Source organism: Leuciscus leuciscus, assembly GCF_965113295.1.
Source record: "Leuciscus leuciscus genome assembly, chromosome: 20".
NCBI classification, from domain to species: domain Eukaryota; kingdom Metazoa; phylum Chordata; class Actinopteri; order Cypriniformes; family Leuciscidae; genus Leuciscus; species Leuciscus leuciscus.
The window spans coordinates 7,323,326-7,351,316 of record NC_138744.1 but is presented as its reverse complement, the minus strand read 5'-3'; the positions used below and the strand labels follow the sequence as shown (position 1 = coordinate 7,351,316).

At 37.9% G+C, this 27,991-nt stretch overlaps 2 protein-coding genes and 1 long non-coding RNA gene across 4 annotated transcripts in view; 2 read left to right on the top strand and 1 right to left on the bottom strand.

Annotated features, from left to right (window-relative positions):
- The window catches only part of LOC309483506, a 159,160-nt gene that overhangs the window by 122,479 nt on the left and 8,690 nt on the right, over positions 1-27,991 (bottom strand). The gene's annotated exons all lie outside the window — the stretch shown is intronic.
- nagpa (N-acetylglucosamine-1-phosphodiester alpha-N-acetylglucosaminidase) lies at positions 45-15,725 on the top strand. Of its 2 annotated transcripts, XR_014200657.1 has the most exons (12): positions 45-247; positions 2,174-2,656; positions 4,176-4,315; positions 4,506-4,614; positions 6,643-6,771; positions 6,858-7,069; positions 8,047-8,094; positions 8,292-8,420; positions 9,291-9,422; positions 11,405-11,486; positions 12,686-14,342; positions 14,386-15,725. XR_014200657.1 is itself a non-coding variant. In XM_082149865.1 (11 exons), exons 1-11 carry the CDS (start codon positions 162-164, stop codon positions 12,915-12,917), a joined length of 1,782 nt encoding a protein of 593 aa, XP_082005991.1. In that variant the 5' UTR covers positions 45-161; the 3' UTR covers positions 12,918-15,725. The 2 variants fall into 2 exon arrangements, 1 of the variants encoding a protein (XP_082005991.1); XM_082149865.1 differs by having other exon boundaries at positions 12,686-15,725.
- tp53inp1 (tumor protein p53 inducible nuclear protein 1) lies at positions 20,393-26,295 on the top strand. The gene is made up of 4 exons (XM_082149627.1): positions 20,393-20,606; positions 22,584-22,906; positions 25,179-25,530; positions 25,608-26,295. The coding sequence occupies exons 2-4, from the start codon at positions 22,783-22,785 to the stop codon at positions 25,858-25,860; spliced, it is 729 nt and encodes a 242-aa protein (XP_082005753.1). The 5' UTR covers positions 20,393-20,606; positions 22,584-22,782; the 3' UTR covers positions 25,861-26,295.

The window sequence follows — 27,991 nt, the reverse complement described above, 5'->3', positions numbered from 1 at the left end:
TGCGCTTAGGGAGAATAAATGATTGACAGATAAGATCAGTTGGCTTGATCATGTGATTTGCATCATATGACCAGCACAAATGAAAGTCCGTTCATCGAAGCAATCAGATAGAAACGGGATAGTAACTTATTTTATTTTTTTATGTGTTATACATATGTCTTATGGCAACATCGTCTGTGAATTTCGATCAGATTTCTTGGTTTCTAATATGTCTAGGAGTATATTTGTGCCAGTGCAAAGACATCCGGTAAGGACGTGCATCATGTAACGTTAGTGCAGTTGTGATCAAACTCTTGAAGTTGTATAATGTTTCCAAATGATTTAGGAACATTTTTGTAAGATGTTTTTCTTGAAGTTAATGTATTTTGTTGTTTTAACTTATTTTGCAAATCTCTTGCAATAAGCCTTTTTGATTCTAAAAGACTTAACGTTAACCCTCTATGGGACATCCTCATTTATAAATGGCGCTAAGAAAATTGCTTTTAAAATACAATAATAATGTTCAACCAAAGAAATAAAATAATAACTTTAGTAGTATCATATTACATCCTCTTAAACCAATAAAATAAAAACGATTTACCATGTGCTTTAGCCTATATTTGACAACAAGAAAGTGAGGGAGACATTAGCACATGTCTGGTCACATGCTGTCAGTGTCAAGGTTTCTTAGTAGTGAGTTCATTTTAGATTAGAATATATTTATACATTCCATTTAAAAACATATAATTTTACATCCAAATGCGCCTTTTAAAGTTTTTGGTCATTTTTAATGCACATTTTGCAAAAACAATAACTCAAAGATCAAAAACAAAAATCATTCATGCATTCAAAGTGTATTTCTGTGTAGCTGGCACTATTGTTCAGTAGTATAATAGTCTTTTTTGCCTGCGTTGTAGGTTGATGTTAGTAAGATTTATAGAAGACAAAGAAGAAAAGCTGAGCTTTTCCAGAAAGTCTTGATAGTATTAGGGACTACAGTTCGTCAGAAAATGAGGTCGTAGTAAGAAAAGAAGTTGAGGATCAAGAAGGATAGAAGCGCTGAGGGTAGAGATGAAGAATTTAAGTCATATATTGTTGTGGAAGTCAGGCATTTGGGTACATTAATCCTATGCCAGTTTGGAAGATGTAATCCATACTACAACCAGAGGTCAGGAAAGATGCCAATGCTTATTGGCCTCACTACACTGACAAGCAGGGATGCTGCAAAAAATGATGTCAAGTATAAGACATTCACATGTGAGTTCCAAATGAAATATAGAACACAAGATGAAATGGAATGTTAAGCTTTTTAATGTTTTCGGAAACACTAAGACCTTTTCACTCACAAAAATGATTTACAAAGTCAGTTTTAAGTGACGGCATCCTACATTTTTTAAGTTTTTATTTTAAAGGTACCTAATTAATCAGCATTCCTTGCTGTCTGTTTTTTTTTTTTTTTTTTACTCTTTAGAGGCAAAGTATAACTGCACACTTGCTTCACCATTTTATTTATTCTGCCGGAAACGTCGGAATAAATAAAATGCTGAAGCGAGTGTGCCATTATACTTTGCCTCTATAAAGTTTTTTTTCTCTAGCTTACACATCAAAAAGGTGTGCATTTGCTCCAACACATTGTTAAAATAATTGTTTCTGAACTTTTATCACAATATAGAAATTTAAGATAATTTTGCAGATCAGTAATTAGCCTATTTATTTTTAAAGCATTATTGGTTAAGTTTCATTAAGGTTTGTGTACAAAGAGTTGCAGTACAGTACTTTTCTCCAAATGAATCTACAGATAATTTGCATCTTGCATTTGCATAGTGAAAGAGGATCCGAGCAACCACACACTAAAACCAGGCTTATATAAGGATTGCATGACTAAACATCTGCTGCTCTTTAATTGATTTTACTTTTTCCTCAGATAACATTGTCTTAAGTTCAGACTGAGAAAAATGCAAAATTGCAGGTTTCTTTAAAAGGAACATGTACGCATGAAAATGTGCTTGCGCTGCAAAACAATGAACAACATCCACATGCTACTTTGTACAACTTGGATGGGGATCTGTTCTCTCTGAATCAGTTATGACATCTCTCTGAATCGTATCACACAAGTTAACCTAATTAGCTTAAAAAACTACATTTGTTTATTCCTCTGATTTAATCAGGATCATTTTCCACATTTTCTTGACAGACATTCTTTGGATGATGACCTCTTGTTACCCTACACCAAATCCCACGGGCCATCTCATTCCCACCGCCATGTGAGAGACTGTCAGCCCATCGCCCATGGCAACGTAACCCACGAAACCTGGGCAGCGAGCAAACACTCGAACTCACCAGTGTTCAAGTCAAATATATTCATCTCCGACATCGCCGATGACTCTGGTGCTCACAGATGGATGAATGGCCATATCACAGAGGTGCTTGACCCACTGAGATCCGTGTCCATTCTGGAACCAGGAGGCCCTGGAGGGTGCGAGCGGAATCACAGAGATCTGGTGGAGCTCACTGCCAAAACTAGAAAGTGCCTCATCGCCCAGAATGGAGGCTACTTTAACACTCACACCGGGCAGTGTTTAGGGAATGTCGTAAGTGATGGGAAGCTGGTGAGGAACAGTGGAGGAATTCAAAATGCTCAGTTTGGCATCAGAAAGGATGGGACACTAGTGTTTGGGTAAGGGCATAGCTTGAGGTTTCACTCTTTGCAGTCTTTCTCCTGGCCCTCGTGATGTTTTGCATTACCACAGGGTTTGTTTTTGTGTGGAGAACGAAGAAACAATAGAAAATAGAGCTAGTCTCTCCTGGTTGGGTGCTGGTGTACTTTTGACCTGGCTATAATTAAGCTGTGCTTTTATATCTGTATTGCACTCTTAAAGGGATAGTTCACCCAAAAATTTTAATTCTGTCAATATCTTCTCACCCTTAAAACATATCAGAATCTAAATATGATTTAGTTGTTGTGGAACACAAAAGAAGATATTTATTTAGTAGAGTGTACTTAAGTGCACTTCCTCATTCTCAGTGAAATGTTAGTAGCCTATATGTCTGTAAGTAAGTGGTTTTCTCCAATCTAGGGTGCTGTAGCTGCCTTCAGAACTAACCTCAACCTGAATATGGGTGCAGAATTTGGGAGGAAGTCAGTCGTGGGAACACAGGGACCTTAGAACATCTGTTTCCTAAAATAGAAACCTTACAAAAACATGCCAATATTGCATAACGCACCAGTGCTCTTAATAATAGCCAGTACTTTGGAACGCCATGTACCCGGGGTGTCTCGGTCATTCATTATGACGTTAAGAGCCTGGTGTTAGATAAGGTGTTTACACAGCATATTTGGACATTCACCTGGATGAGCTTTAAGGAATTAAAACAGCATAACTGCTGTCAGTAAAGTTTACGTGTGGGTTTACTTGCACTGATAATCCTGAGCAAATCAAATGTTTTTCTTTGCTTTTTGCTGATTACTTATTTTTCATTTAGCTCATGCTTTTATCCAAAGTGAATTTCAATACAGTTATTTTAGTGAAAGACCTTCAGGACATTGTCACAAAAATGTTGTGGCTTTTAGTCCATGTCTGTTAGCTTTGAGTGAACTAGCATATAATCAAAGTTAAGCATTAACAGACACACAGTCTCTTCTGGCAAAACAGACCAACAAATATTTGTTTTTATATACAGTTTTTTTTTAATTTGTGAAGTAAAATGCTCATTCTCTCCCACTAAAATAAAGTCTAGCTAGCAGTAATATAGTAGTAAGTAGCTAGTAGCATATAATTGTCCGTGTGCCTTGGGTTGTGCTAGTATTTATACTTTATTGCCTTTCCAAACCATCAACCTTTTTTGTAAAGGAAGTTGCTGGATTTATTCATTTTTGAAAGTGCCTTCATTGCTTCTTTCCATAGTTAAATCTGTCAAGTGTGGTTTTTGTTGGGTTGTGATGTACTCTACTGTTACATTTATAATGCTACAAACAATTTCCATCTTAAATAAATACTGTTATTTTGACCTTTCCCTTCATCAAAGAAACCTACAAACATATTCTTAGCCTTGTGGAGTTTGAACCTACAGTACAGCATCTTAGTTATCAGCCCAAATCTTTAACCATCAGGCTGCACCACCTCATCTTGAGCCGTTCTCACTTGCGCTTTCTCACTCACCCTCTTTCTTGCGTTTTTTTGTCTGTATATTTTTAGCTACCTGTCTGAGGATGATGTTCTGGATAAGGTAAATCCCTTCGTGCAGTTGATCAGTGGGGTGGTGTGGCTGCTGAGAAACGGCGAGATCTACATCAATGAGAGCATTCGGGCAGAATGTGACGAAACACAGGAGACCGGTAAGATTTGACAAGATCCTATCTGAAGTGTGACCATATAATAAGCTTGTTACTCTGGCTCCCTAACATATTTAGACATAGTCTATATCAGAAAAAAACCGTGTTTTCAACAGTAGTTCAGACTTCAGGTACTTCATACTCAAATATTATAATATAAGATTTAATAAGTCATTCATCTTTTATGTTGCAGGAAAATTTCAAGACTTTGTGGATGTGATATCTGCCCGTACTGCGGTGGGTCACGATGCAGAGGGGAAACTCATCCTCTTCCACGTCGATGGTCAGACGCGTATAAGAGGGTGAGAATGGACTTTGAACCTGAGCTGATGTCAGCTGTTTATCACTGTAAACATTGATCTCTTCCCTGTGTCTGTGCATGCTACCACACAAACTAAACCAGAATGATTTATTGATCAAGAAGCAGCAAAAGCAGCCAGATATCAATCATTTTTCCAGTGAGGCCATATTCAAGACTTTAGTGCACTTGATGGCTTTATTCGCTTTAGTGCACTTGTAATGTTACTCAGGGTTACTTGCAGCAAAAACATGATAATATACTATTCAAAATTTGGGGGTCAATACGATTTTTTTTCTTTTTTTTTGGAAAGAATTTAATACTTTCAATAAGTGATCAGATGTTAATAATGTTACAAAAGGTTTCTGTTTCAAATAAATGCTGTTCTTTTGAACGTTTTATTTATCAAAGAATCCTGAAAAATGTATCTTGGTTTCCACAAAAAATTGTAAGCTGCACAATTCTTAATAAGAAATGAGCACCAAAGCAGCATATTAGAACGATTTCTGAAAGGACCATGTGACAAGGCAAGGCAAGGCAAGTTTATTTATATAGCACATTTCATACACAATGGCAATTCAAAGTGCTTTACATAGAAGAAATTAAAAATAATTAAAAGAAATAAGAATAATTAAAACAGTTTAGAAAAATAAAATAAAATACAGTACAGTATATTCAGTGAGCATATCTGCAATGTATTGAGGTCCTATGCCATTGAATGATTTATATACCAGTAATAATACTTTAAAATCAATCCTAAATCTAACTGGGAGACAGTGTAAAGACCTGAGGACTGGTTTCTGGTTCTGCTCAGAATCCTGGCGTTCTGTATGAGCTGCAACTGTCTTATGGTCTTTTTGGGAAGGCCAGTGAGGAGTCCATTACAATAATCCACCCTGCTGGTGATGAAAGCATGAACAAGTTTCTCTAAGTGTTGTCTGGAAACAAAGCATCTAATTCTTGCAATATTTTTCAGATGATGGTATGCTGATTTAGTTATTGCTTTGACATGACTACTGAAACTAAGGTCTGACTCTAGTGTCACACCAAGATTCCTGACTTGATTTTTAGTTGTTTGACCCCTAGAGTGAAGGTATGCGTTCACCTTGAGAACTTCATCTTTGTTTCCAAACACAATGACTTCAGTTTTGTCTTTGTTTAACTGAAGAAAGTTTTGGCACATCCAACTGTTGACTTCATCAATGCATTGGCACAGGGAGTCAATGGGGCTGTAATCGTTAGGCTATAGGGCTAAGTACAGCTGTGTGTCGTCTGCATAGCTGTGGTAAGCAATTTGGTTATTTCTCATTATTTGGCTCATTGGGAGCATATACAGGTTGAACAGGAGTGGCGCAAGAATTGAGCCTTGAGGGACTCCTCATGTCATAGATGTCCACTCAGACTTATGTTCTGCTATACTTACATAATAACCTCTCCCATCCAAGTATGACCTGAACCATTTTAGAACTATCCCAGAAAGCCCGACCCAGTTTTTTAGCCTGTCAAGAAGTATGTTATGATCGACAGTGTCAAATGCAGCACTGAGGTCAAGTAGTACCAGCACTGATAATTTGCCTGAATCAGTATTTAAGCGATAAATACTGAAAACTGGAGTAATGGCTGCTGAAAAATCCGTTTTTCCATCACAGGAATGAATTACATTTTGTTAAATTCATTTTATATTGTAATAATTTATTACAATATTACTGTTTTTTTTAATCAATTAAATAAAACCTATTTAAGCATAAGAGACTTCTTTCAGAAACTTAAAAAAATCGTACCGATCCCAAACTTTTGAACGGCAGTGTAGTCTTGTCTCTCTGATTTTGGGTCAATTGATTAAACTCACTTAAATTTGCACTTACATAAAATTAAACATACAAGATCTATATATAAATTACCATTATTATGGCTAATTTGCGTATCATTCGTAATCTCATAGTTGTGACATCTGATTTCTGATAATTTTTTGCAGCTTAGTTTTTCATTTTAGTTTGATTTATGTGTGTTTAATGAACTACTGTCTTTGCAGAATGAACCTCTGGCAAGTGGCAAAGTTTCTGAAGGATCATCATGTCATTAACGCTATTAATCTGGATGGAGGCGGCTCGGCCACTTACATCCTCAATGGATCCCTGGCCAATTACCCTTCAGACCACTGGTGTGTAAAAGCAACAGCAAAAATACACATATACAAACAACAGTGTGGTGCATTTGTCAATTTGATCACAACATTTCTGCCTTCAGCGAACCTCCGGAGTGGCGCTGCCCAAGGGAGGTATCCACTGTGTTGTGTGTTCATGAGAGGCTGTGCCATCCGGAGGACTGCAGTGGCCACGGGCGCTGCGTGGAGGGCCAGTGTGTGGGCCAGTGTGTGTGCCAGCAGGGCTGGAGCGGGACAGGATGTGCCAAACTCATATGCCAGGCTGAATGCGGAGAGCACGGGATCTGCACTGAGAGTGAGTCGCTCTCACACTTCTTTAGATCACAAGAGGAAACTATAATAACACTTTACTTGAAGCCTTTATATATATATATAATTATAATACATTATAGAAATATTTTTTAAATGTATATTAATTATGCCTTGTAATTAGGGGTGGGCGATATACTGGAATACACGATTAACCGGTAGAAATTTGTCAACCGGTATAGATTTTGGACTATGATCTCTATCACAGTTACAATCACGTGACGTTACTGTGCTACGGCGTCACAAAAGCTTATCGTTTGCATGTGTTTTTAGGTATTGCGGTTTAAAAACAAGTGATTTTAAACCGTTGAAGTGCAATAAGCAGCGAAAGACAACTCATTTTGCTTTATACGCATGCTGTTTCTCAGCGCTGTCTGAGAGGCGCGCGCACTTGAAGCCACTATTTATAAAGCGCGTGAGAACTGTACTGAGTGCGTTTTGCAGACTAATTGGGCTTGAATGGTTAAATACACATACTTAAATGTCAAAGTGACCATGTCTTTGCAGGTAAACACAGTCATTTATGTCTTAAGTGAATGTAAACAGTTGAGAAAGAAAGCGCACTAGTATATTGGATCCGTGCAGTCGCTCTTAAAGTGACAGCATCCAAATTTGCCTGCTGTCATTATTCATTTTAATCAAACAACAAAAAAGAGAAAATCTCTCACTGCTCTTGACTGAATCACTTTTGTAACTTTAATAAATGTATATTTAATTTACACAGTGAAGATTATGACGTGTTTTTTATACATTTTGATTACTTTATACAATTTATGTCTTTGTTCTATTGTAGTTTTTTCCTATATGCTTGTAATTAGTTTCTTTAAAATCTCTAGATTTTGACAGATTGTTTATAGTCAATGAATGTTTTGTGACAAAGAAAACGCTCTTGCATTAAAGGTAGTATTTTTTGATAACCCCATTCTCTTTTATTTCTCTCTTCTTATCCCTGTCTCTGAACAGATGGATGTGTGTGTGATGCTGGATGGATGAGTTTAAACTGTAGCCAAGGTAAAGGCAAAGTTAGCTTGGCTGTCACACATATTCAGATTTTTCAAACTATCAAATAAAGCTCTGACTGGCTGTTTACTGGGAGATCATTACTTAAGTGTTCTATTGGTTGTCAGAAATGTTGATGATTTTAAACCAGTATGTTCATCTGAATGTACCTCATACTAATACAGTGAACAACATCTGTATCCTTGCAGTGTGTGTGGCAGGTTTCTATGGTGATGGCTGTAATCAGACATGCACATGCACAAACGGAGGCTCATGTGATCCCGTCCACGGACTGTGCACCTGTCCTGCTGGTTTCCATGGAGATTCCTGCGAGCAAGGTATGCAGTCTTATCTCAACCGGTTTTAAACAATTGATCCACAATTAATAAACATATTTAACATGCAACTGAGTGCCCTGAGAGTCGGGTGAATGTGGCAAGAAAGTATTAAGAAAATGGAGATACATTTCCAGGTAAATGTTTAGGAGATGTCTAAACTTTTACATGTACCCTGAATGCAACACAAGTTATTTTGGATAAAAGTGTTGATTAAATATAAATTACTTTTTGTACATTGATTTGACTGATTTGAAACGTTGTTCAGGAACTTAATGCCAGTGCACAAATGAGGTGATTTTTCCAAGTAAGATATGTTCCTGGATCAACATAGTTTGCTGGTCCTGGAACAACATTCCTGTCTGAAAATTTAGTCCTCTACCCATAAACATAACCCTACTCATAAGTTATCCCTAATATCAGAGGGAAATGATAGGTGAATAACACTGATGTAGAAGGTTTGGTTTACACTGGTTGTAAGCCTAAACTTGACGACAACTGTAAACTTGTTCCTTTAAATCTGATTGGTCGATTGAAATGTTGTTCCAGGATAAACAAAGATGTTATACTTGGTGAAATCATGTTCCCCCAACAATTGATTCCAATTGTTTAACATTAGCATTTTGCTAATCTAACAATGCAATACTCATATAAGCATAAATACTATGTAGCTTATTCATGAGCGATGCATGCAGTGGTGCAGATTTTGGTCAAATATATCATATAAAACAGCTTAATATTGCTGAGTACTGTGAGAAACAGCTTAAATTTTGAGCGTGCACATATAGTGCCTAAGTAGGCAACTCTCTTTTGGTGCAAATCTACTCTATGAATAGTTGTAACTTTTTAACCATGCTCTATTTGTCATCTCAGAGTGCCCTCTTGGATTCTACGGACCGAACTGCAAGCAGCCGTGCCAATGCCACGACATGTGCCCATGCAACTCTGTCACTGGAAGCTGCAATACCACATTCCAGGGGGAAAGAAACTCCAGTCTGCACAGAGGTGCGGTACAGCCCCTATTAGCACTCGCACGACATGTAAACAACACATTCCCCCTGTGACGTCTCTATAGATCAGTTTAATGCTCACACTTCCTCAGCACATAACCCTTATAGTTCGGCCATCAGCATTCCTCATTGCCCTTCTAAATGTGTGCGAATGCTAGTGTCACTCAGTCCACACTCTCTACTATAGAACATGGCACGCCAGTTGTCTGAAATATGAGCCTTCCATTTTTTTCTGTGATTCACTGGAAATGTTTTCACTAGGGCTATTCATTTAACTAATCCATTTAATGCAATTAATTACAAAAAAATAAGCTTAAAGGGATAGTTCCAAATCTGTATGAATTTCTTTCTTCTGCTGAACACAAAATAAGATATTTTGAAAAATACGGGTAACCAAACAGTTGATGGGCCCCATTGACTTCCATAGTATGGAAAAAAATAATACAATGGGGCCCCATTAACTGTTTGGTTACCGACATTCTTCAAAATATCTACTTTCCCTTTCTCTTGCTCTGTCTGCTCATTCACCATAACATGATTGCAACCTCTCTACTCAAACTTGCGCACACACACATACTCAAACAGTCTCTGATAAACAAAGCCACTGGTTGTTTGTGGAGCTGTGGGGTGGTGGTTGTTGAGAAAAGAGACCTTGGAGAATCACAGTCTACCCAACAGCCCCTTGTGTTAGTGATGACCTCTGCGACATAGAATCTGTCAAGACCAGAACCTGTCAGCTCGTTCTATCTTAACTCTCTGACCTCTGTCATCTAATGTGAGATGAAGATGCATTCTCAAGCTTCCCTGCAGAGAAATAAAAAGCCCCGAACCCCCTGTGCTCTGGAGTTCAGGAACAGCTCTTCACTTGACTCCACGGGCTCATTACGATTGGAATCTCCCGTCTGCTGTGCACGTGAACGGCTTTCTGCTTATCTCTCCCTGTCTTCAGGCCAGGGTGACAGCCATCTCCATTATTCACTCCACGTGAAAGATTTCATATCATGAGAAATCCAGATGGACCTTTCCTGGAGGTTTAGAAATAATGAAATCATACTATATCAAATACTATAGAATTTTCAAAATGTCAGCCCAAAAAGCCTATTTTTTTTTTGTAACTTGGAACTGCAAAAACAACTCATTATTTTTAACAGGGTCCCTGATCTTGCACAATGTAACCCAGGCTTTCCAAAAGCTGTTAATGAAAAATGGGGCAACACAAGCTGTATTAGACCTGTAGACAGTAAGGAGAGCAGCAAAGAGCTGTCACTCATTTTTCACATGCAAATTTGCTGAAATTTCACTAATGTGTCCGCACCTTTACTCTAGAGCAGGGGTCGGCAACCTTTTTGTCATAAAGTGCCATTGTTTCCGAGTTCATCACTGTGCCACAACACACACATAGCCTATATATATATATATATACACACACACACACACACACACACACACACACACACACACACACACACACACTCATATAAATACACAAACATTTTACATTTTCATGGCTTACACAGAAATAGTACAGAAATTTTAATATTTCTCTTGAAATTTATTTTAGATTTAATAGTATTTATAACTCCAGTCCTAACTGAATAAAATAAGCTTTTTTTACTATAAGGATTTATTACATCAAAATGTAGATCTGTGTGCAGGTAGACTACTTTATCTGAATGAAATACATTCACTTCTCTCGCATTTGCTTGTGTGCCAGCGATTAACCCTCCGCGTGCCTTAGGTTGCTGACCCCTGCTCTAGAGGCACATTTAGATGTTCATCAAAAACAGTAATGTCATTGATAGTAATACACACAGCACTGATTTACCAACAAAAACAGTTGCACTTGCACTTTTGTTTCCCACAGTTACATCTGAAGTTAGGAAAGGGGGGAAAGGCAAAATATGCTTTTAGAGGAGAGCTGTTGTCCCAACAAATGGATTTGATTCAAAAATGTGTTTTTTCCCCACATACTTTTAGCTGGTCACTGTCTGGCTACCCAGATGTGGAGAGAATGGAGACAAGAGGAGGAATCTCATGCTCCCAGACGCTATTTATCTGAGTAAGTGCTCCAAAAACACACACACACACACACACACACACACACACACACACACACACACACACACACACACACACACACACACACACACACACACACACACACACACACACACACACACACACACACACACACACACCCACCCCATAACAACAGCCAGGATGTGTCCTCTCACTGCTTCTTGAGACAAAGGACAAACCATTTGGTCAACTTTTAATGACTTAGTATGTCAATACAGTCAGATACAAAAAGCATATGTTTTGTCATGTAAAATATTTATCATAAATATGTAAGAATAGCATTCCATTACAATAAACGAATATAATGAATATAATATATATATATTATATATATAAAAATGCAGCATACATTTAGTTTTTCTGGTGTTTCTAGATGATAATCATATTAAAAATGAGAGAAGTGTCTAAAAATCTAGAAACATTTATTTATATTTTCTGTGATGGAGCTGAAATTATTGCCTCAGAAAATATAATATATTTGAAGGCCACAACTCAATATTTTATATAGACTAAAATATATATTTAATATATTATTCAATCATTTAAAATATAAATCATATATTTTTAAATACATATTTATTGTTTGTTTTTTGTCTTATTATATACATTTGAATTGAATATGAAGTATTGAGTTGTTGTTTTAGAACAGGTGGTTTTGAAGAAATAAATCAATTGCATGGTGCATTTGTTAAAAACATTTTAGTGATCATCTGATTCATTTTAGAGTGGAAATGTTTCTTTTTTTGAAAACTAATGTTGGGTACAATTATATGACATGCTTTTTCCTGTGCCTTAAAGCCACAGTTTCCACAACATGGGGAAAAAAATCTGTTATCTCAAATAACTTGTCATTATACCATTCCCTATCTGCGTGTTTGAGCAACTTGATTATTACCAAGGAAATTCACTCTAACAAATTCCAGGCCCGTGTTTTTCAGAACGGGCTTTCAGACAAGTCTGAACCAAGTGCCCAGACTGTACTGATAAACAGCTCTGTGGCAGCGGAGTGGCACAGATGAATTTATTAGTCAGTTCAGCCTTTCACATGCAAGTAAGGGATTGTGCAGTGTTTCCATGGTTGCAGTCAAGTCCTTTGTGGAGGCTGTGGGCAGCAGCGGTGGAGTCAGAGGTCAAAGTGCAACTCCTCACCCTGAGAGTGTTTTGTTTATGTGTGTGCAGACAAAGCTGGCTGGTTGTCTGCGCCATCCTGGCAACGTCGCTGCTGGCCAGCCTCGCCGGTAACCTTATCCAGACGTGCAGAAAATGCAAAGCGCGCAAAAAGAGGGCGGACTACTCCTACTTGCCGTTGGGAGAGATCAACGGGTCCGCGGAGCGAGGAAGAGGGCAGGGGACAAAGTCTGGGAAAGTTCTCTTTCAGCAAGAAGACTCTGACTCGCAAGACTCCTCATAATGTTTCAAAATGCGTGCATGCATGTGTGCGGATTTACGCAAGTGTGCCAACAGCAGAGGGCTGAGAGAAACCAGCTAGCTAGCCAGCACAAGCCCTCATTAGGAAAGGGTTTGTTCATGCTGTGAATCGGTGAACCGCTTTTGGAAGGGCCTCTTCGTCCTCGGATTTGGGCTGGCCAAATTGGCGATGATGCACAATGAGATGGGCGTTAGCATCTAAACAGCTGTCGGTGCGGCTCGGTGCGTTCATATTCGCCCCTGCTAAGTCTGTAGACGCCAGCCAACTCTGTTCACACATGCCAAGTGCCCTGATTGTGCAGTTTGACTGCCTTTAGCACATATTCTTGTTTGTTTGGGTTTTTTACTACAGTTTAGCTGCTAGCGATGTAAGAACCAGTTTCTCATGTTTAATCCATGTGTAATATTTCATTGAAATCAATGAAGCCTTTCATTTTGGTCTTTAGGCGAGAAGAGAACCAAGAAAAAGAGCAATATCACAGAAAAGCCTTTTTTATTGAGAGAATGGCCCCAGTTGTTCCACCTGTTGCCATAGGAATAGACAAGTTTTGAACTATGAACTCTTTTTGCAGAATCCTTCCTGCTGGAACTTGCCAAACTGCTATTTTGAAACAGTTTTATTGTATGATTTTTCACCAGAGGTCATTCAGTTTATTTTGATTCTACCGTCAGACCTTTTGTTTCTATGAACGCCTTGCCAGCCTTATCATGGGTGTTGTTTTGTTTGTTGTCACTTAAAACCAGCCATAGAAACACATTAGAAAAAAAAAAAATCAAGGCCTGGATCGTTTACACACGCTCGAATGCAGAAGAAGGACATCTGTGCTTAGCACAAAGTTGCTCTTTTTCTCTGTTCTGAAACAGTGAATCCAGGCTTTGGATTCAACATGTTTTGTCAGGTTCTGTTTTAGCTCTGAAACATGACACGTATATTATAGAAGAGGAACATTTACTCGGGTTAGTTGTTCCTGTGTTGTTTCCTGTTTGCATTTAAATGGATTTAGGCTTGTCTTGTTTTAAGAATTTCACAAGCAAACATAGAGGCAAGTGGAATTATGAATCTCGTTAAGCCTGTCAAAACATTACCCCCAAAATCAAAAGAAATCAGTAATTAATTTTTTTTTTTACCTATTGAAAATTAAGCCTATTTTGGACCATTAACATTTTTCAAATTGTGACATTATTTTAATCACAACTAAGCAAATTTTCATCAATGTTATAGAACATTTCTAAATTCTCATGACTGACACACAAAATTATATATTTCCTAAATTGTGTTTAACTAACAAAATTATTTATACATCTTGGTAGTACTTGTAGTTTCTTTAATTTGTGCTGATTTAAATAAAAATACAGTAAAAGTAAAACACCCAGAAACCGTATGATAATGAGAATTTCGGGAGGAAATGTGCTTAATTGTCATTAAAAAATTGTTAGTGCAATAAATATAGATATTTGTTAGTGTGTTAGTGCAACAAATATATATATTTGTTGTTATTTTGAGGTGAAATGTTGCACAGAAATTTTAAATAGTGAAAGGCATTTGTCTGCAACATGATACATTTGACTGTTTATTAACTTCCACATGGTTCATTTCCTGCTTTGCATATGATCTTCACTGCGAACAACCTCTATGCTGATCACTTTCTAAGTGTAAAGCATTTCAATAGAGGTTTTTGATGTGTATTTTTATTTTATTTAAATCTAATCAAGCGAGCAGATTCCACACAGGTTAGAGAGGGTACCTATTTGTCCGCACCGGTTCGGTCATGAAACAGAAATTGCTATCAAAAGAACATGCATTATAAATAATGGTAGTATTATTTTATTTTATTTTAATTTTATTTGATGTAGCGATCATGGATTTGATTGTTATTCAACCTTATTTTGTTATGAATCTCTCTGGTTGCTGTCAGATTGGCTTGACATTGAGATTAGTTACAGCCTAACCTATGTGCCTGACCTGTTTAGCAGGCAACATCCCTCTTGTCCTCATAAATAAAGGCCAGGATGATTACCTGTACCCCTGTTCATGCTCCTGGGTTCATTTTTAACTTTTCAAATTCAAATGAATGTACAAAAACAAAATGGTTCCAAAATAATGTGAACTATGAGATGTTTCTGTACAAAATGGTAATTATTTTTATATTGTGTATGTGTTTGAGCACAAAAAGACTTGTTTTACTCCTGAGCGCCCGGACAAAACAGTCATCATTTGTATCTTCCTTGCACCGGATCAGTTGGTAAAATTTGGCTTTAATTGACTATTTCAGCTTAAAGTTTGTTACTACTGTTTTATACTGTTCAGGCTGATAATCGAATGTACTGCTGTTTTATATGTTTTCAGATAGAATAGATAATGGATTTGTATTGTCAATAAGGGACACATTGCTGCAAATGAAAGGTGTGTTCTTCCAGAGAAAAGTTAAAAGCCGGTTTATCTTTGGGTGTTTTCAACGGAAAAGGTGTTTCACAGGTGTGTTACACAGAACAGTAGGCCCTACCACTGATATGATAGTTCATGAAGAGGCTTTTACTCAGAAGTTACATCTGTGCTAGTTTGTCAGTAATATTTAACTGTCTGTCATTCCAATTAGCATTGTTTGCCACTTGATATTCCCCAAACCTCCTGGGAAGTATGCGGGCAAAATTTGTTCTAACACAAAAAACAATTTGTGGATAAAATAACACCTAGTCAATTGGTCCAAAATCAGATCACCTGTAACTAACAAAATTAATAATAAAAGCCATTTGTATTACATTTCCATTAAAATGTGTACATTACCACTAACATGATTGTATTGATTGTCATTGGTTTTCATGATTGTCTGATTCATTTTTTTTTTTTTTTTCGCTACATGACTCAAAACCCATATGCTTGTCATATTTTGCATCTGGCGAGGTTAAAGATGGGGTCAAATGAATCAACCGCTTACACTGCATTTTCTTCATCTAAACAGTTTTATATGGTATTTTTCCTCAAGCCCTAAAGAAAACACTATCACAACAAATGTATAAGAATAATACTGTACACCTTAAAGAGGTGTAAAGTGTAAAGGAGGTGTAATGATACATTATGTTCATGTTCAATGATTATGTTTTGAAGTTGTTCAGAGCTTTTCAGGTCTCAACTTGACACATCATGCCATCACATTTTTTACTACATGCTTTAAGGTGTTTGGTATGCAGAGGGATATTTCCAGAGGCACAGGATTCCTACTACATTTTAACTGCAGTTTCGGTACAGGCCTTAAAGTCAGCATGAAATCAAAATTGACTTTTGTTAGTGCACATTGTGGTGAACAATTCATCTGTGCAAGTTGATTCACAAAATATTGTCTTTGTAATCTTTTAAGGAGACCCCTCTGATATGATTCGGGTGCACAGTAGTACATAGTAAAGCACTACATTAATGCATTATTTATTTATTTACTCCACACTCACACTCACTCACTCACTCACTCACTCACTCACTCACTCACTCACTCACTCACTCACTCTCTCACTCTCTCTCTCACTCTCTCTCTCACTCACTCACTCACTCACTCTCTCTCTCTCACACTCACTCACTCACTCTCTCTCACACTCACTCACTCACTCACTTTCTCACTCTCTCTCACTCACTCACTCACTCTCACTCACTCACTCACTCACTCACTCACTCACTCACTCACTCACTCACTCTCACTCACTCACTCACTCACTCACTCACTCATGCACAGTAGTACATAGTAAAGCACTACATTAATGCATTATTTATTTATTTACTCCACTCACTCACTCACTCACTCACTCACTCACTCACTCACTCACTCACTCACTCACTCACTCACTCACTCACACTCACTCACTCACTCACTCTCACACTCACTCACTCACTCACTCACTCACTCACTCACTCTCTCACTCATTCATTCAATGAATGTACTTCCTCTCTGGAATGGCTTTCCCTCTCCGATGACGTGAGTTTTAAGGCTTATTGGGTAGAACATTCCCTCCAGCTGTCAGTCTGCTGCGAGCTCTGACAGCGAGCTGAAAGGACTTTTAAGAGGCCACACCCTCTATTTTTCTCATTCAATATTCAGTTTCACTCGGGAAAATGCGTCACAATCATAGGTCACAATACTGAAGTAAACTTCCGTTTCCCAGTGACTTTAATGCAGTCTTCAAAATAACAGATTGTCTTGCACAACCACAAAACCTACAGGTTCTGACTGACAGGATGTCACGGCTGGCGGCTCACTGACTTACTCGCTTGTGCCTACCACCTGTCTGTCCTCTTTACATTATGCAATCCTCTACCCAGATGTCACACTGTAAGCTTCTTTGCATCATCATCATCTGTTCTCATGCTCTCCCTCCACTCAAACAGTCAAATATAGACCTTAGGCACTTTAAATGCTAAGTTTCAGTCTGCATGTGGTATGGCTTTTCATTTTCATTGATTTATATTAGATATTAATGAGGATTGTAATCTGTTGCAATGTGATCACAGTTGTGCAGATGGTATCAGACAGGTTTGCTTGCAAGTGAACTCTTATGGGGTTTACTCCAATGGGGTCAGAAGCTTGACATTTGGATGTGTTTACAATTACAATTTTATTTTATTTTTCAGTCTGCTTTGATTAACCTTAAGTAACATGAAGTAAACCAGGTAATTCTTTCAGAGAGCATGTCTGTCTACTTAGTGCTTTCTGTGATTAAGCTCCCCGTCACACTCCCCTTTTGCCTTTTCTTTACATCAGAAATAGAGGCTCTGAAAATGTCAAAAGGATTCTGTGATAAATATGAGTTCAGTCATGTATGAACACTTGTATAACATCAAAGTAAGACACCTAAAAGGTTACAACTGAGAAGATACATATAAGGACCACAACTTTTATCCATTCTGTCACTCACAGTTTTGTTTTTATTGACTTCAAACCAAATATGTCTAACATGTCTAAGGTTTATTGCACAACAGGTTTGGTACATGCCCTAAACATTAACAGAATTACATCAGAGTGTCAAATGGACTTCTGAACAGCATATGCTAGAGTAGATGATGTTGTTTATATCAAGAATGCTGTGGATTCATCATGAACAATATGTTCTGTTTTAGCAGGGTTTGATAAGAATCAGTTAAGACAACTTACATTTTATGATCTTGGTTTGTTTTTGTTTTTTTACACTTACACTTTACACAGGGTTGAAAACCCAGTATGTACTAACACCTTTGGTGTTCCCGGTCAAAAATTACCGGCCTTTTAAAAATTGCCCGTAAATCGTTTGTTATGCTATATTATCACCAAATATTGGTTTCAATATTTTTGTCAACTTGTTTTCTTTCAATTAGGACGGGTTTTGTATCTATTTTTTAAACGGATTGATCGTGGGTCTCGTTGATCTGAGCTTGCACCTCAGTTTTTGAGTGAAAAAGCATTATTTGTGGATAAATTTGTCAATATTCAACAAAATATATTTTTTAAAATTACACTGCGTATCACACTAGTGTGGTTTAATGTTTAACCAGGAAGTTTGTTTAAAATGCTTTTATTTTGTACAAAATGGAACAAAGTCACACTGGTGGTGTTCTCAGTCAAAGATGACTGGCCTATACAACAACAACAACAAAAAATGCTTATAAATCTCTTGTTATGCTCAGATAAACGATCAATGAGTTCCAAAAAGAAATACAAAACCTGTCCTAATGGAAAGAAAACAAGTTGACAAAAAGATTGAATCCAATATTTGGTGATAATAAAGCATAACAAGAGATTTATAATATAAGCAATTAGTTGTAGGCTGGTCATTTTTTTTTATTATCCCCCAAAAATTGGATAGTGTATATACTTATACCCTGTGTGAGCAAAGTCAGTACATTTTAGTCCAATGCGATAACATTAACTAATATTTTCGAGAAAAAGAAAAGCCTCTCTGGCCCAATCACCACATAGGTGTTAAATGATTTATTATCAAATAATAATATTTATATGAGATTTTATACCTCAAAGAAATAAATAGCATGCATTTATCCAGATAGTTTTCCAAATAGTCAACACATGTTTTAATAAGTTAGTTTAAAAGTGCTGTCAGAACACTCATTTAAGACAAGGCCTGTCAAGGTCAGGGTGGGTTGTAGCTTATCTTTATGGTGTAACCCAGAGTGAGCAGGTATGGCCTTGTTTTGGAGGGTAAATAAAGGAAATGGAGGGAAAAACATGATGACAGCACATGAGAACATTGATTCACTCTCACGTCATCCTACAGTGGGAAAATGGATGGATAGAAAATATTTATCCAGCAGAAAGATTGTCCCTCTTGTATTCAGACAGCCAGGACCAGTGTTGATGTCTGAAAGAGTGGAAGTGGACTGATTTTAGAGGAAAGGAGAAGCTTTGTCCGAGACAATCTCCAAACCAGGAAAGAAAGTTAATTTTTTTCCATCCTGATGAAAACATCATTCATCACATTTCAAGGGAAGACAGGACAAAGGGTACAAAGATTATTCTGAGTCACACTGATAAATATACTCTCTATGATGTGGTATATACATAATCATAAATGTGTTTAATTTTTATATAGATTAGTGTAGCTATATTTGTAAATATAATGGATATATGAATGATGCAATAACATGCTTAGATTGCTTTATTAGATCTGATGACTCACCAGAGTGTTAAAACTTGCTGAATGGGCCTCTCACTGGTGACCTACATCTTCAAAAGGAAGGATTTCAGTGTTTTGTTTTACACATTTTACTTAACTTAAGGGGCAAAAAAGAACATGTCATTTACAATGTACCCCAAAATGACAGTTTTGCTTAAGCTTTTTAATTATTGAAAGCTCTCTGGAATACTTGATTCTGATTAGTCAATTGTGGCATTCAGATATATGATGAAGCTGTTCTATTCTAATGAAAATCAAGTCTATATTTTACATCCATTTATTTATGTGGTAAGTAAATAAATGCATTTTAGTGGTTCATGACCGACTGAATGTACATTATACTTTGCTGCTCTCTTTGCAGTTTGTTTAGTTGGATGAAAATTGAGAAAGGTACACAATTAACATAATTGTTTTTTTTTTTAGAGCAATCACACTCTGGTTAAACATGAACATCTGTAAAAAAAAAAATTCCAATCATTTCAGTTATGCTATGTGACAAGATTATTGTTTATTATTTACATAATCATATCCAGTCAAAAATGGTTTAAAAGTTAAGAACCACTCAAAAGTATAATAATCAAAACAAATTTAAAGCATATTTTCAAAAACTTTGTACAACCCAACAATTAGTGGGTGACACTCCTTAACATGGAGTGCTCTGCCTGGTCTTGCCTTTCTCGGGATGGGTCACGTGCGTTGGTGACAGTCAGTCACAGTCAGGGGCGCAATTTCATTGGCTGAGAGGGTTCCGACAAGCCCCGCCTGTGGGCCGTCCTCAGTGACGTAACGACCGATCAGCTGTTAATTTTCCACAACAATAACAAAGGGAGCAGTTGAGACCTCGGAGGAGAAAAGAAAAAGAACCGACTGCGAAACTCCGAACTAAAGGGTCCAGAAACTTTTAATTTCTTCCAGGAAGAATTGTATTTATATATTTTTATATATCGCACGACAAATATTCTACCTCATCTGTTGTTGTTCTTGAAGTCAACCCTCTTCCTGTTTACATTACTTTTTGCCGCAGGTGAGTTAAAACCTCTTTGTTGTTGATCGACAGACATTATTCTGGTTTAATTCGTTAAAGAAAAGTTCCGGACTAAAATAATAGGCCAACTACGAATTTTTCATCAAATTTTATAAATAGGCTAGAGGTTGTAAAAAGAAATGTAAATGTAAAAAAAAAAAAAAAAGTAAAAAAATTGCATTTAAATATTTCGACGCTCTGCACAACCTGTCAAGGCCTGCAGGCCATCTGAAATGTTCATTGTTTGTGTCTGTTGTTTCTGCAATGTGAGCATGTTTGGATTTTACGGATTAAGCTTTGTTCAGCAGAGCCAGTTGAAGCGTTTGGGTTCTCGTTCCGCCCAGTCGGTCGGTGTAGGGTTACACTCATCCCTCCCCCGGCCAGTCTGTGTTTTGGGTCAATAAAACATCAGAATATGAACAGCAAATGCAGCTTTCGTATATGTCTGCATCTTTGAAATTTCAATTTCCCAGTGCTAATTGCTTACCCAATGCATGTTTGCGTTGTTAAGAGATTAATAGTCTATCAGCTAAAGGGTTTAGTTGTTTATGAGTGTTATCGTATGTAGCTATATGTTACCGTATTTGGTTTTCCTGCTCTCCATATATGTCAACTTTGACGCTGTTTTTCTTTACTTCGACATTAAATGTTGTTCTACGAGTTTATTTTCATTTATCTATATATATATATTTATTTTTTGCCAATGTCGACCAGTAGTTTGAACAAAGCTGTGAATGAATTTTGAAATATGAGCAGTGTTCTACTCTACATACTAGTGTTATGTAATTGTACGTCCAAGCTGCTGTTAAAAATGCTTAAACCAGTCTAAGATGGTTTGCTGGTTTTGACTTGTTTTAGAAGGGTTTTGGTCTGGTGGGAAAACCAGCTCAGGGCCAGGGTGGTAGGCCAGTCTTATAGGCTGGTTTTAAGATGGTTTTCCAGAAGCGAGTGCAGTTCCAGTAGCCTATATTCTGCTTTAATTGCATTGTTATTTTCAGCCTAAATGGGGCCATTGTCACGTCATGGGCATAATCAGATTAATGTGCACTATATTACTGCACTTTGCATTTTTTGTTTTATTGCTCGTTTGACATGTAGAATCAATAGCCTTACAAATTACTTTATTTCTTCTGTAGTGGGCTGTATAATCTGTACATATTAGGGCAGATTTTATGTATTTTATTATAGTCTGTACATCAGCTTTACATGGATGACTAGATTAAACTGGCAGCAAATTTAAACTTTTGCTTGAGTCTCTTAGCTTTGAGGAATATATAGATATATTAGATATATAGAATGATCTCCTAAATATTGGGAATAAAAACCCAAGTTAAAAAATTGGTTATTTTTATACAATTAAATCTGACCTCTGGCTCTGAGCCATACAGTTTTCCTCTAGGCTGCTGAGACAAAGCCATCCCGGTACTGCTTATCGCTGCTTGTCAGTCTATAATCCTCTTTTTGGGGTTCTGAAGGGTGCTTATTATATGTATGTGACCCCATAATAGCCCCCACCCCCCTAATCACACAGACAAAGACCGCTGCCATGACTATATGAGCAGGTGGGGAGGGAGTATGAATTGGTTGTCTTGTTTCAATAATGCTGTGGGGTGAAGAACAGTTTGTAGTCCTTCACTTCACAGATGTCTCTCTTTGTTGTCGCAAGCAAAACAACAGAAAATGGTACCCTCAAGAGTCATAGTCCTGAACAAGGCTGGGTGTAACTGTGCAAAGATCAGTTTTCATAGGCATCAGCTTCACATGAAGAGGACAGGCAGTATCTGTGACAGCAGAGACACTTTAGACTGCTTTGTTTTGGCTGGTCAGTCCGTCTGTCTTTTATAAGCGTGAACCTGTAATTTATTGCTAATCGCAACAGAACATGACCTGCTCATCACCAGGAAATGTTGGTCAGTTTGTGTTGTTTGCGTATACATTGTCATTAACAACAATGTTGTCTTCTCGCTTGTCCTCCAGGGCCTGTTTTTGCACAATCAACAAAAGCAATGGCTGAACTTCATCAGGTGTTCCTCAGCTGAGAAGGAGTAACTAATGCACTTCAGCACCTTTATTAAGATCTCAGTGAGCGGCTCTCGCAGCTGATGACCAAAGAGCTCGGCCCTCGCCCACTCCCAGCAGGACTGTCCAGCCTCACGCCTCTGCCCGGGACAAAAACATGTTTCAGAGGTTCACCAGCATCTTGTTTGGAGACTCCCTGGAGGAGGGCAGTGGATGTCCTGTGGATCCAGACTTCAACGAGAAGGAGGAGGACGATGAGTGGATTCTGGTCGATTATCTAGGTGAGAGATCTTTCTGGCATCTTATCTTATTTTTGATCAGCAAAGTGAAAAATGGACATTGTGTTCTTTTTAAATGCAGGAACAGGCTTAGTTTGCATCGAGAAGTCTACACATTCAAAGTCAACAAACCTTCAAACCTTATGCTTTTTTTTAATGCACGTTCATTACCGTATCATGAATGATTCATCAATCATTCATCACACCTTTATTTATCATGGTATTCCAAACTTTAAAATAATGTCTCAGAATCTTTTAGCAAAATGTACTTGCTGTTCTAAATTTCTTTTTACGCTAATGTCACTTAAGCCGAACAGTCCATGGGATAATGTTAAAGTTGGCATGAAATGAAAATGCATGTTATAGATCTTATTGTAAATGATACATTTTTAGTGGAATGCCCACATCTCAAAATCGAATCAACAACCAATGCATAGAACAAAGTCCCCAAATTTCCGACTTATAGAGTCAAGTCTCGCTCTACATTTTTCTCATAGAATATTCCATTTTTCTCTGAAATAAAAAGGGATTGCAAACTGCAGTTTGTATTGAATTTTAAATGCATTCAACAGAATCCTGCCTATTTCCCCCGGAAATCAGTGCAGATATGGCATGCAAACGTTCTCTTATGCATGATATGACCCTACCTCACCTCAGTTGATACTGATGACATGGTCAGCTGGAGCCATGTTACAGATTCTGTAAAACCTGGCACAGACGCAATGCCCTCATTAACATGATGCCTCTCATAAGCTGCCCAAATACAGGCCTTCTCATATTGTGTGTGTGTGTGTGTGAATATTTTAGGTGCAAGGCAATCTGGTTGGCCCAGTTTACCTCTGTTAGGACAGGAGGAGACAGACATGTTTATGGGCAACAAGCTTGTCAGACAAAAGTGTCTAGATGGGGTCTGCGGTAAAAATAGGACCGATTAAGTTACCGTTTATGCTCATAACGAGAGTAGGCCTTGAACACGGAATTATTACAAACATCTATCGTTGCCTGAAGGTTGAGTTAGACAGGAGGGGACTGGAGATTTAAAACATTGCTTTCATTTCATATCCATATAGCTTGATGGAAATGTCTTTATGTGAGAATTTTCCCATCATGGTGAGGGGATTAAAGGTTAACTGGCTTCTCAGGGACATTGAAGAGGGCCATAAGAAGGTTAAGAGCTTTCTAACCAGCTGAGTTGAGAAAATGTTCGATGTCATCTGGCAGGATGCTGCAAGTTTACAGATAAACAAGGTGTGGCTCTATGCAAGGGAGGCTCTGTGTGTGATATAACATCAGTGCTATGGGTGTGGGACTTTCTGGTGACTAGTCTTGTTACATTTAGTGCAAATATATGAATTGTTATCACTGTTTTTCAAATCTGTCACATGAACTGCATGTGATGGCTGTCAAGTTTCTGCAGTGTTTGGTCAGTCCAAGTACTGGAGTGAAGGATTGTTCAATCACACTGCCATCTAGAGGCCACTGAAAGTGTAATGCTTCAAAGACTGCCCAAAAGCCAGCTGTTTACACCAGTTTTGGTTACCTGCCAGGAGCCACAAAGAGTACAAATAGAAATGAAGTGTGGGCAAAAATATTGACTCTCTTCGTTTCTGTCTATACACATGACTTGTTTTCCATAGAGCCAGTGACATGATGTTTTCGATATAATCCAGTGCTGAATTTTGGTTCCATTTTATTTACTTCACAAGTTTGATATATATAAAAAAAATTGTGAACCTTTTTTCTGAAGAAAACCCACTGACAGACAGCTATTCTTAGTCAGTGCTAAGATGGTCTGTATGGTTGTTAAGATGGCGATAGGTGCTTGCTAGGTCATTCTAGACAGTCTTTTACTGTCCCAAGTCATTTTGTGCGATATTCTCCTCCCTACATATGACTTTAAACATATATATATAGTACTCCTTCAATTGCTTCAAAAATTAATAGCCCACCTCTCCTCAACAAGCCAAGTGATTCAAGGTTTCATTAAAATTTCATGGAATATTGCAGTGTTCGTTATAAATAATTTATCCATGTACATTATTCGTTTTTTAAAATTACAATGATCCAATACTCCAATTAATTCCCAATGGACAAAGTCAATTCCTTTCCTACATTTTTCTAATTCAAGAAGCTCAGATATACTACACAATAGGAAAGAAAAGATGATCACAACTTTAATGTTGTGAACAGTGCGAATGGAGTTGTTAAACACTGAAATTTGATTCAAATAGTAATTTCACTGTAGTAACATCCTCTCTGTACATCCTCTCTGTAGCGAAAGCCTGCTCAGGTGTGTGTGGAGATGATCTGGTGGATGTGTGCTCTGATAATGTCGCTCCCCTGGACTCTCCTGTGCGCTGCTCCTCCTGCTCCTCTCTGGATTCGGCGACAGACACCGACGCAGACGACGGCAACTTTTTGCGTCTAGAGGCGACATGTGGGCTGGAAGAGAGCTGGTTCATCACCCCTCCGCCATGTTTCATGGCTGGAGGCAGAGCTCCGGTCCTGCTAGAGACCAGTCCTCTGGAGAACCTGCTGATCGAGCACCCCAGCATGTCCGTGTACGCCGTTCACAGCCCTCGTCAACGACCTGCCAAGGACACCACCCGTGAGCCATCGATTTTAAGGTAAAGGCCAGATTCTGAGTTTTCTATTGTTATATAATATTATATTAGAATCTGACGGATTCTGTTTGGCTTTGTAGATCTGAAGTTCAGCGTCGGCCGAATCATCCTTCTGGCTGCTACGCAGCCGCTCTGGTCGCTGCTCACGCAGGGTTTCTGAAGCAGACCAAGAACGTCCGTCTGGCTCAGCGCATCCGTGACAACGTGGAGCGCCAGCAGCTGTCCCGCAACGCCCTTCGCCGCCTCAACCTGCTGCGCGAAGGCGGAACCAGACAGGCCAAAGCCACCGGAGGCTACGTTCACCAGCCGGGACAGAGGCAATACAACTACTGAGACGGTCCCCACTGCACTCCCCCGTCCTCCCCCGCACGCCGCCCTCTCCTCACTGGGAGAATTCGCCAGAAGGAACGGAGTCCTTTAGAATCAATGCCATAGGTCACTTTACTTCACGGCAGGTTCCGCTCTACCTGAATGTGTCTGCATCACGTCACGTGTTTCCTATATAAGCTCCATCTGTTATGTTCGGTCTTATGTTAAATGTCATGAAGGTTGAATAACCAAGTGTTTTGTTATAGTGAGCATGATGTTGTAAGTGCTCTGTTTCGAGCATGTGTGTAGGCAGCTTGACGCTTTCTTTGCTTTTTTTGAAGCCATACTAATTTCAATCACATCAGTGATGAAATCATCAGCAGCACTTTTATGGTTAGGAAGGAACCTGCCTGTGACTCTGTAGATCAGTGCTTTCTTCCTCTTTTTTTTTTTTTTTTTCTCTTTAAAAAAAAATTGTAAAGTATACTGGGTTTATTATCACTAAAAGCCTTGTTTCCATAGTAGATTTCAAAATATATAAAATATATTTAAAAAAAAAAAAACTTCCAAAATATTTTCAAAAGAAAAAAATATTGAATATATTACATATCAGTATGAAGTTGATAAGAGTGTGTGTTATTGGCATAGATATGTATGTAAGCAGTTTTTTCCTATTTTTAGTGATTGATTTGATGTATGACTGTGTAGTGCTAATTTTCAAACAGGTGGGAAAACCAACAACAACAAAAAAACACATCAAGTGTTGAAATGTTATTTTTCATGTTTGCTCTATATCTGCAGTACATGTCTCAGGGTCATCACTGTTCACCTTTGCTCTTCGCTAAGATTGCAGATTACTTGCAGATGGTAAACTGTCTCTGTACATACTAGAAAACCTCTAACTTTGTAAATGTCTACGTTACCTTGTGGAAATATTTGTAATTGATGTAAATCTTTAACATAACGTGCATCTCACACTTTGAATGAAAGCAAAAACGCCTGCTCCTCCGAGGACTGTGAAACAAACTCTTTCTCTTAATTGACTGTTAAAAACGTAGACGACGGAGTGAAACTGTTAGCATTTACATTTGTATCAATGTAGTGACTTTTTGTGTAATATGCCTTTTTTCATGTTTTATTTAGTTACACATTGTATATTGCTGAGCGAAATATTTAAAGTAGCAATGAACTTACTCCTTATTCCTTTATCGCTCGAGACCTGGTGTTGTAAATTTCCCGTCACTCTGCCAAGGTAAATGTCTCACCGAAATGAATTAAACTGAATTCATTAACTCTGACATTCAGCCGAATGCATTTTATATGCATGAGCAACTCAAGGAAAACAACTACAGCTTCTCTTCTTTTCTTTTGCTTGCTGCAGTCTGCGTAGAGCAGTATATTGCATTTTCTGACATTTCTTTCTGTGGACGAAGGGAATGGAAGGGGCGGAAGGTTCTCTTCATATTCCTCGAGTAATACTGGAGAGGCCCTCTTTCCCTATGTCAGTAGACGCCCGATTTTTGGTATTCACAACAGGGATTTCATTTTGCCTTGAAATGCATTTGGGGATCATGTGCCTTCCAGTTGAACAGTATGACAATGCATCCGTGAAGAACTTGAAATTTGTCCAAAGGGACACAAACAAATGTAACTTTACTACGCACAGAGGATTACCTTGTCTCTGTGAGCCACTTGCTCTGTCAACTTTTTACACGAAATGTAGCAAATGTTTTCTGTGTTTAATGTGTGAAGAATATTTTCTGTGGCATTGCTCAATTTTAGACTATGCTTTGGTTGATTTTTAGTTTACTGGAATAATACAGCACTTTGCCAAAAGTGTAGGGTTTTAGCATTGTTTATTTATCTTTTTCTTGAACTGAAATGTTTTGGATACATGTCATACACAAACTGTTTTGTATGGGTAGTATAATTTGCAAATAAATTGTTCATTTCATATGTCTTGAAACCTATTTGTCAGTATGTATGTATACTCTCTTCTCAATAAATGTTTTAATACAAACTAACGTTTTCTTCCTTTTCTATTAGTAAATAATAATGTATAGGCTATGTATGATTCTGGCCTTATAGACTAGGTAGGTGTTTGCATGTTCTGGCATCATATGTGCAAGTTCCACCTCACCAACTTTTAATGAAA

Excerpts from the sequence above, each read along its gene's own strand:
- tp53inp1 (XM_082149627.1), top strand. The coding sequence starts at position 22,783 with ATGTTTCAGAGGTTCACCAGCATCTTGTTTGGAGACTCCCTGGAGGAG. Across the intron at positions 22,907-25,178 it reads GATTCTGGTCGATTATCTAG|CGAAAGCCTGCTCAGGTGTG; the intron begins GTGAGAGATCTT and ends TCCTCTCTGTAG. Across the intron at positions 25,531-25,607 it reads CGTGAGCCATCGATTTTAAG|ATCTGAAGTTCAGCGTCGGC; the intron begins GTAAAGGCCAGA and ends TTGGCTTTGTAG.
- nagpa (XM_082149865.1), top strand. The coding sequence starts at position 162 with ATGGCAACATCGTCTGTGAATTTCGATCAGATTTCTTGGTTTCTAATA. Across the intron at positions 7,070-8,046 it reads GCACGGGATCTGCACTGAGA|ATGGATGTGTGTGTGATGCT; the intron begins GTGAGTCGCTCT and ends GTCTCTGAACAG. Across the intron at positions 8,095-8,291 it reads GAGTTTAAACTGTAGCCAAG|TGTGTGTGGCAGGTTTCTAT; the intron begins GTAAAGGCAAAG and ends GTATCCTTGCAG.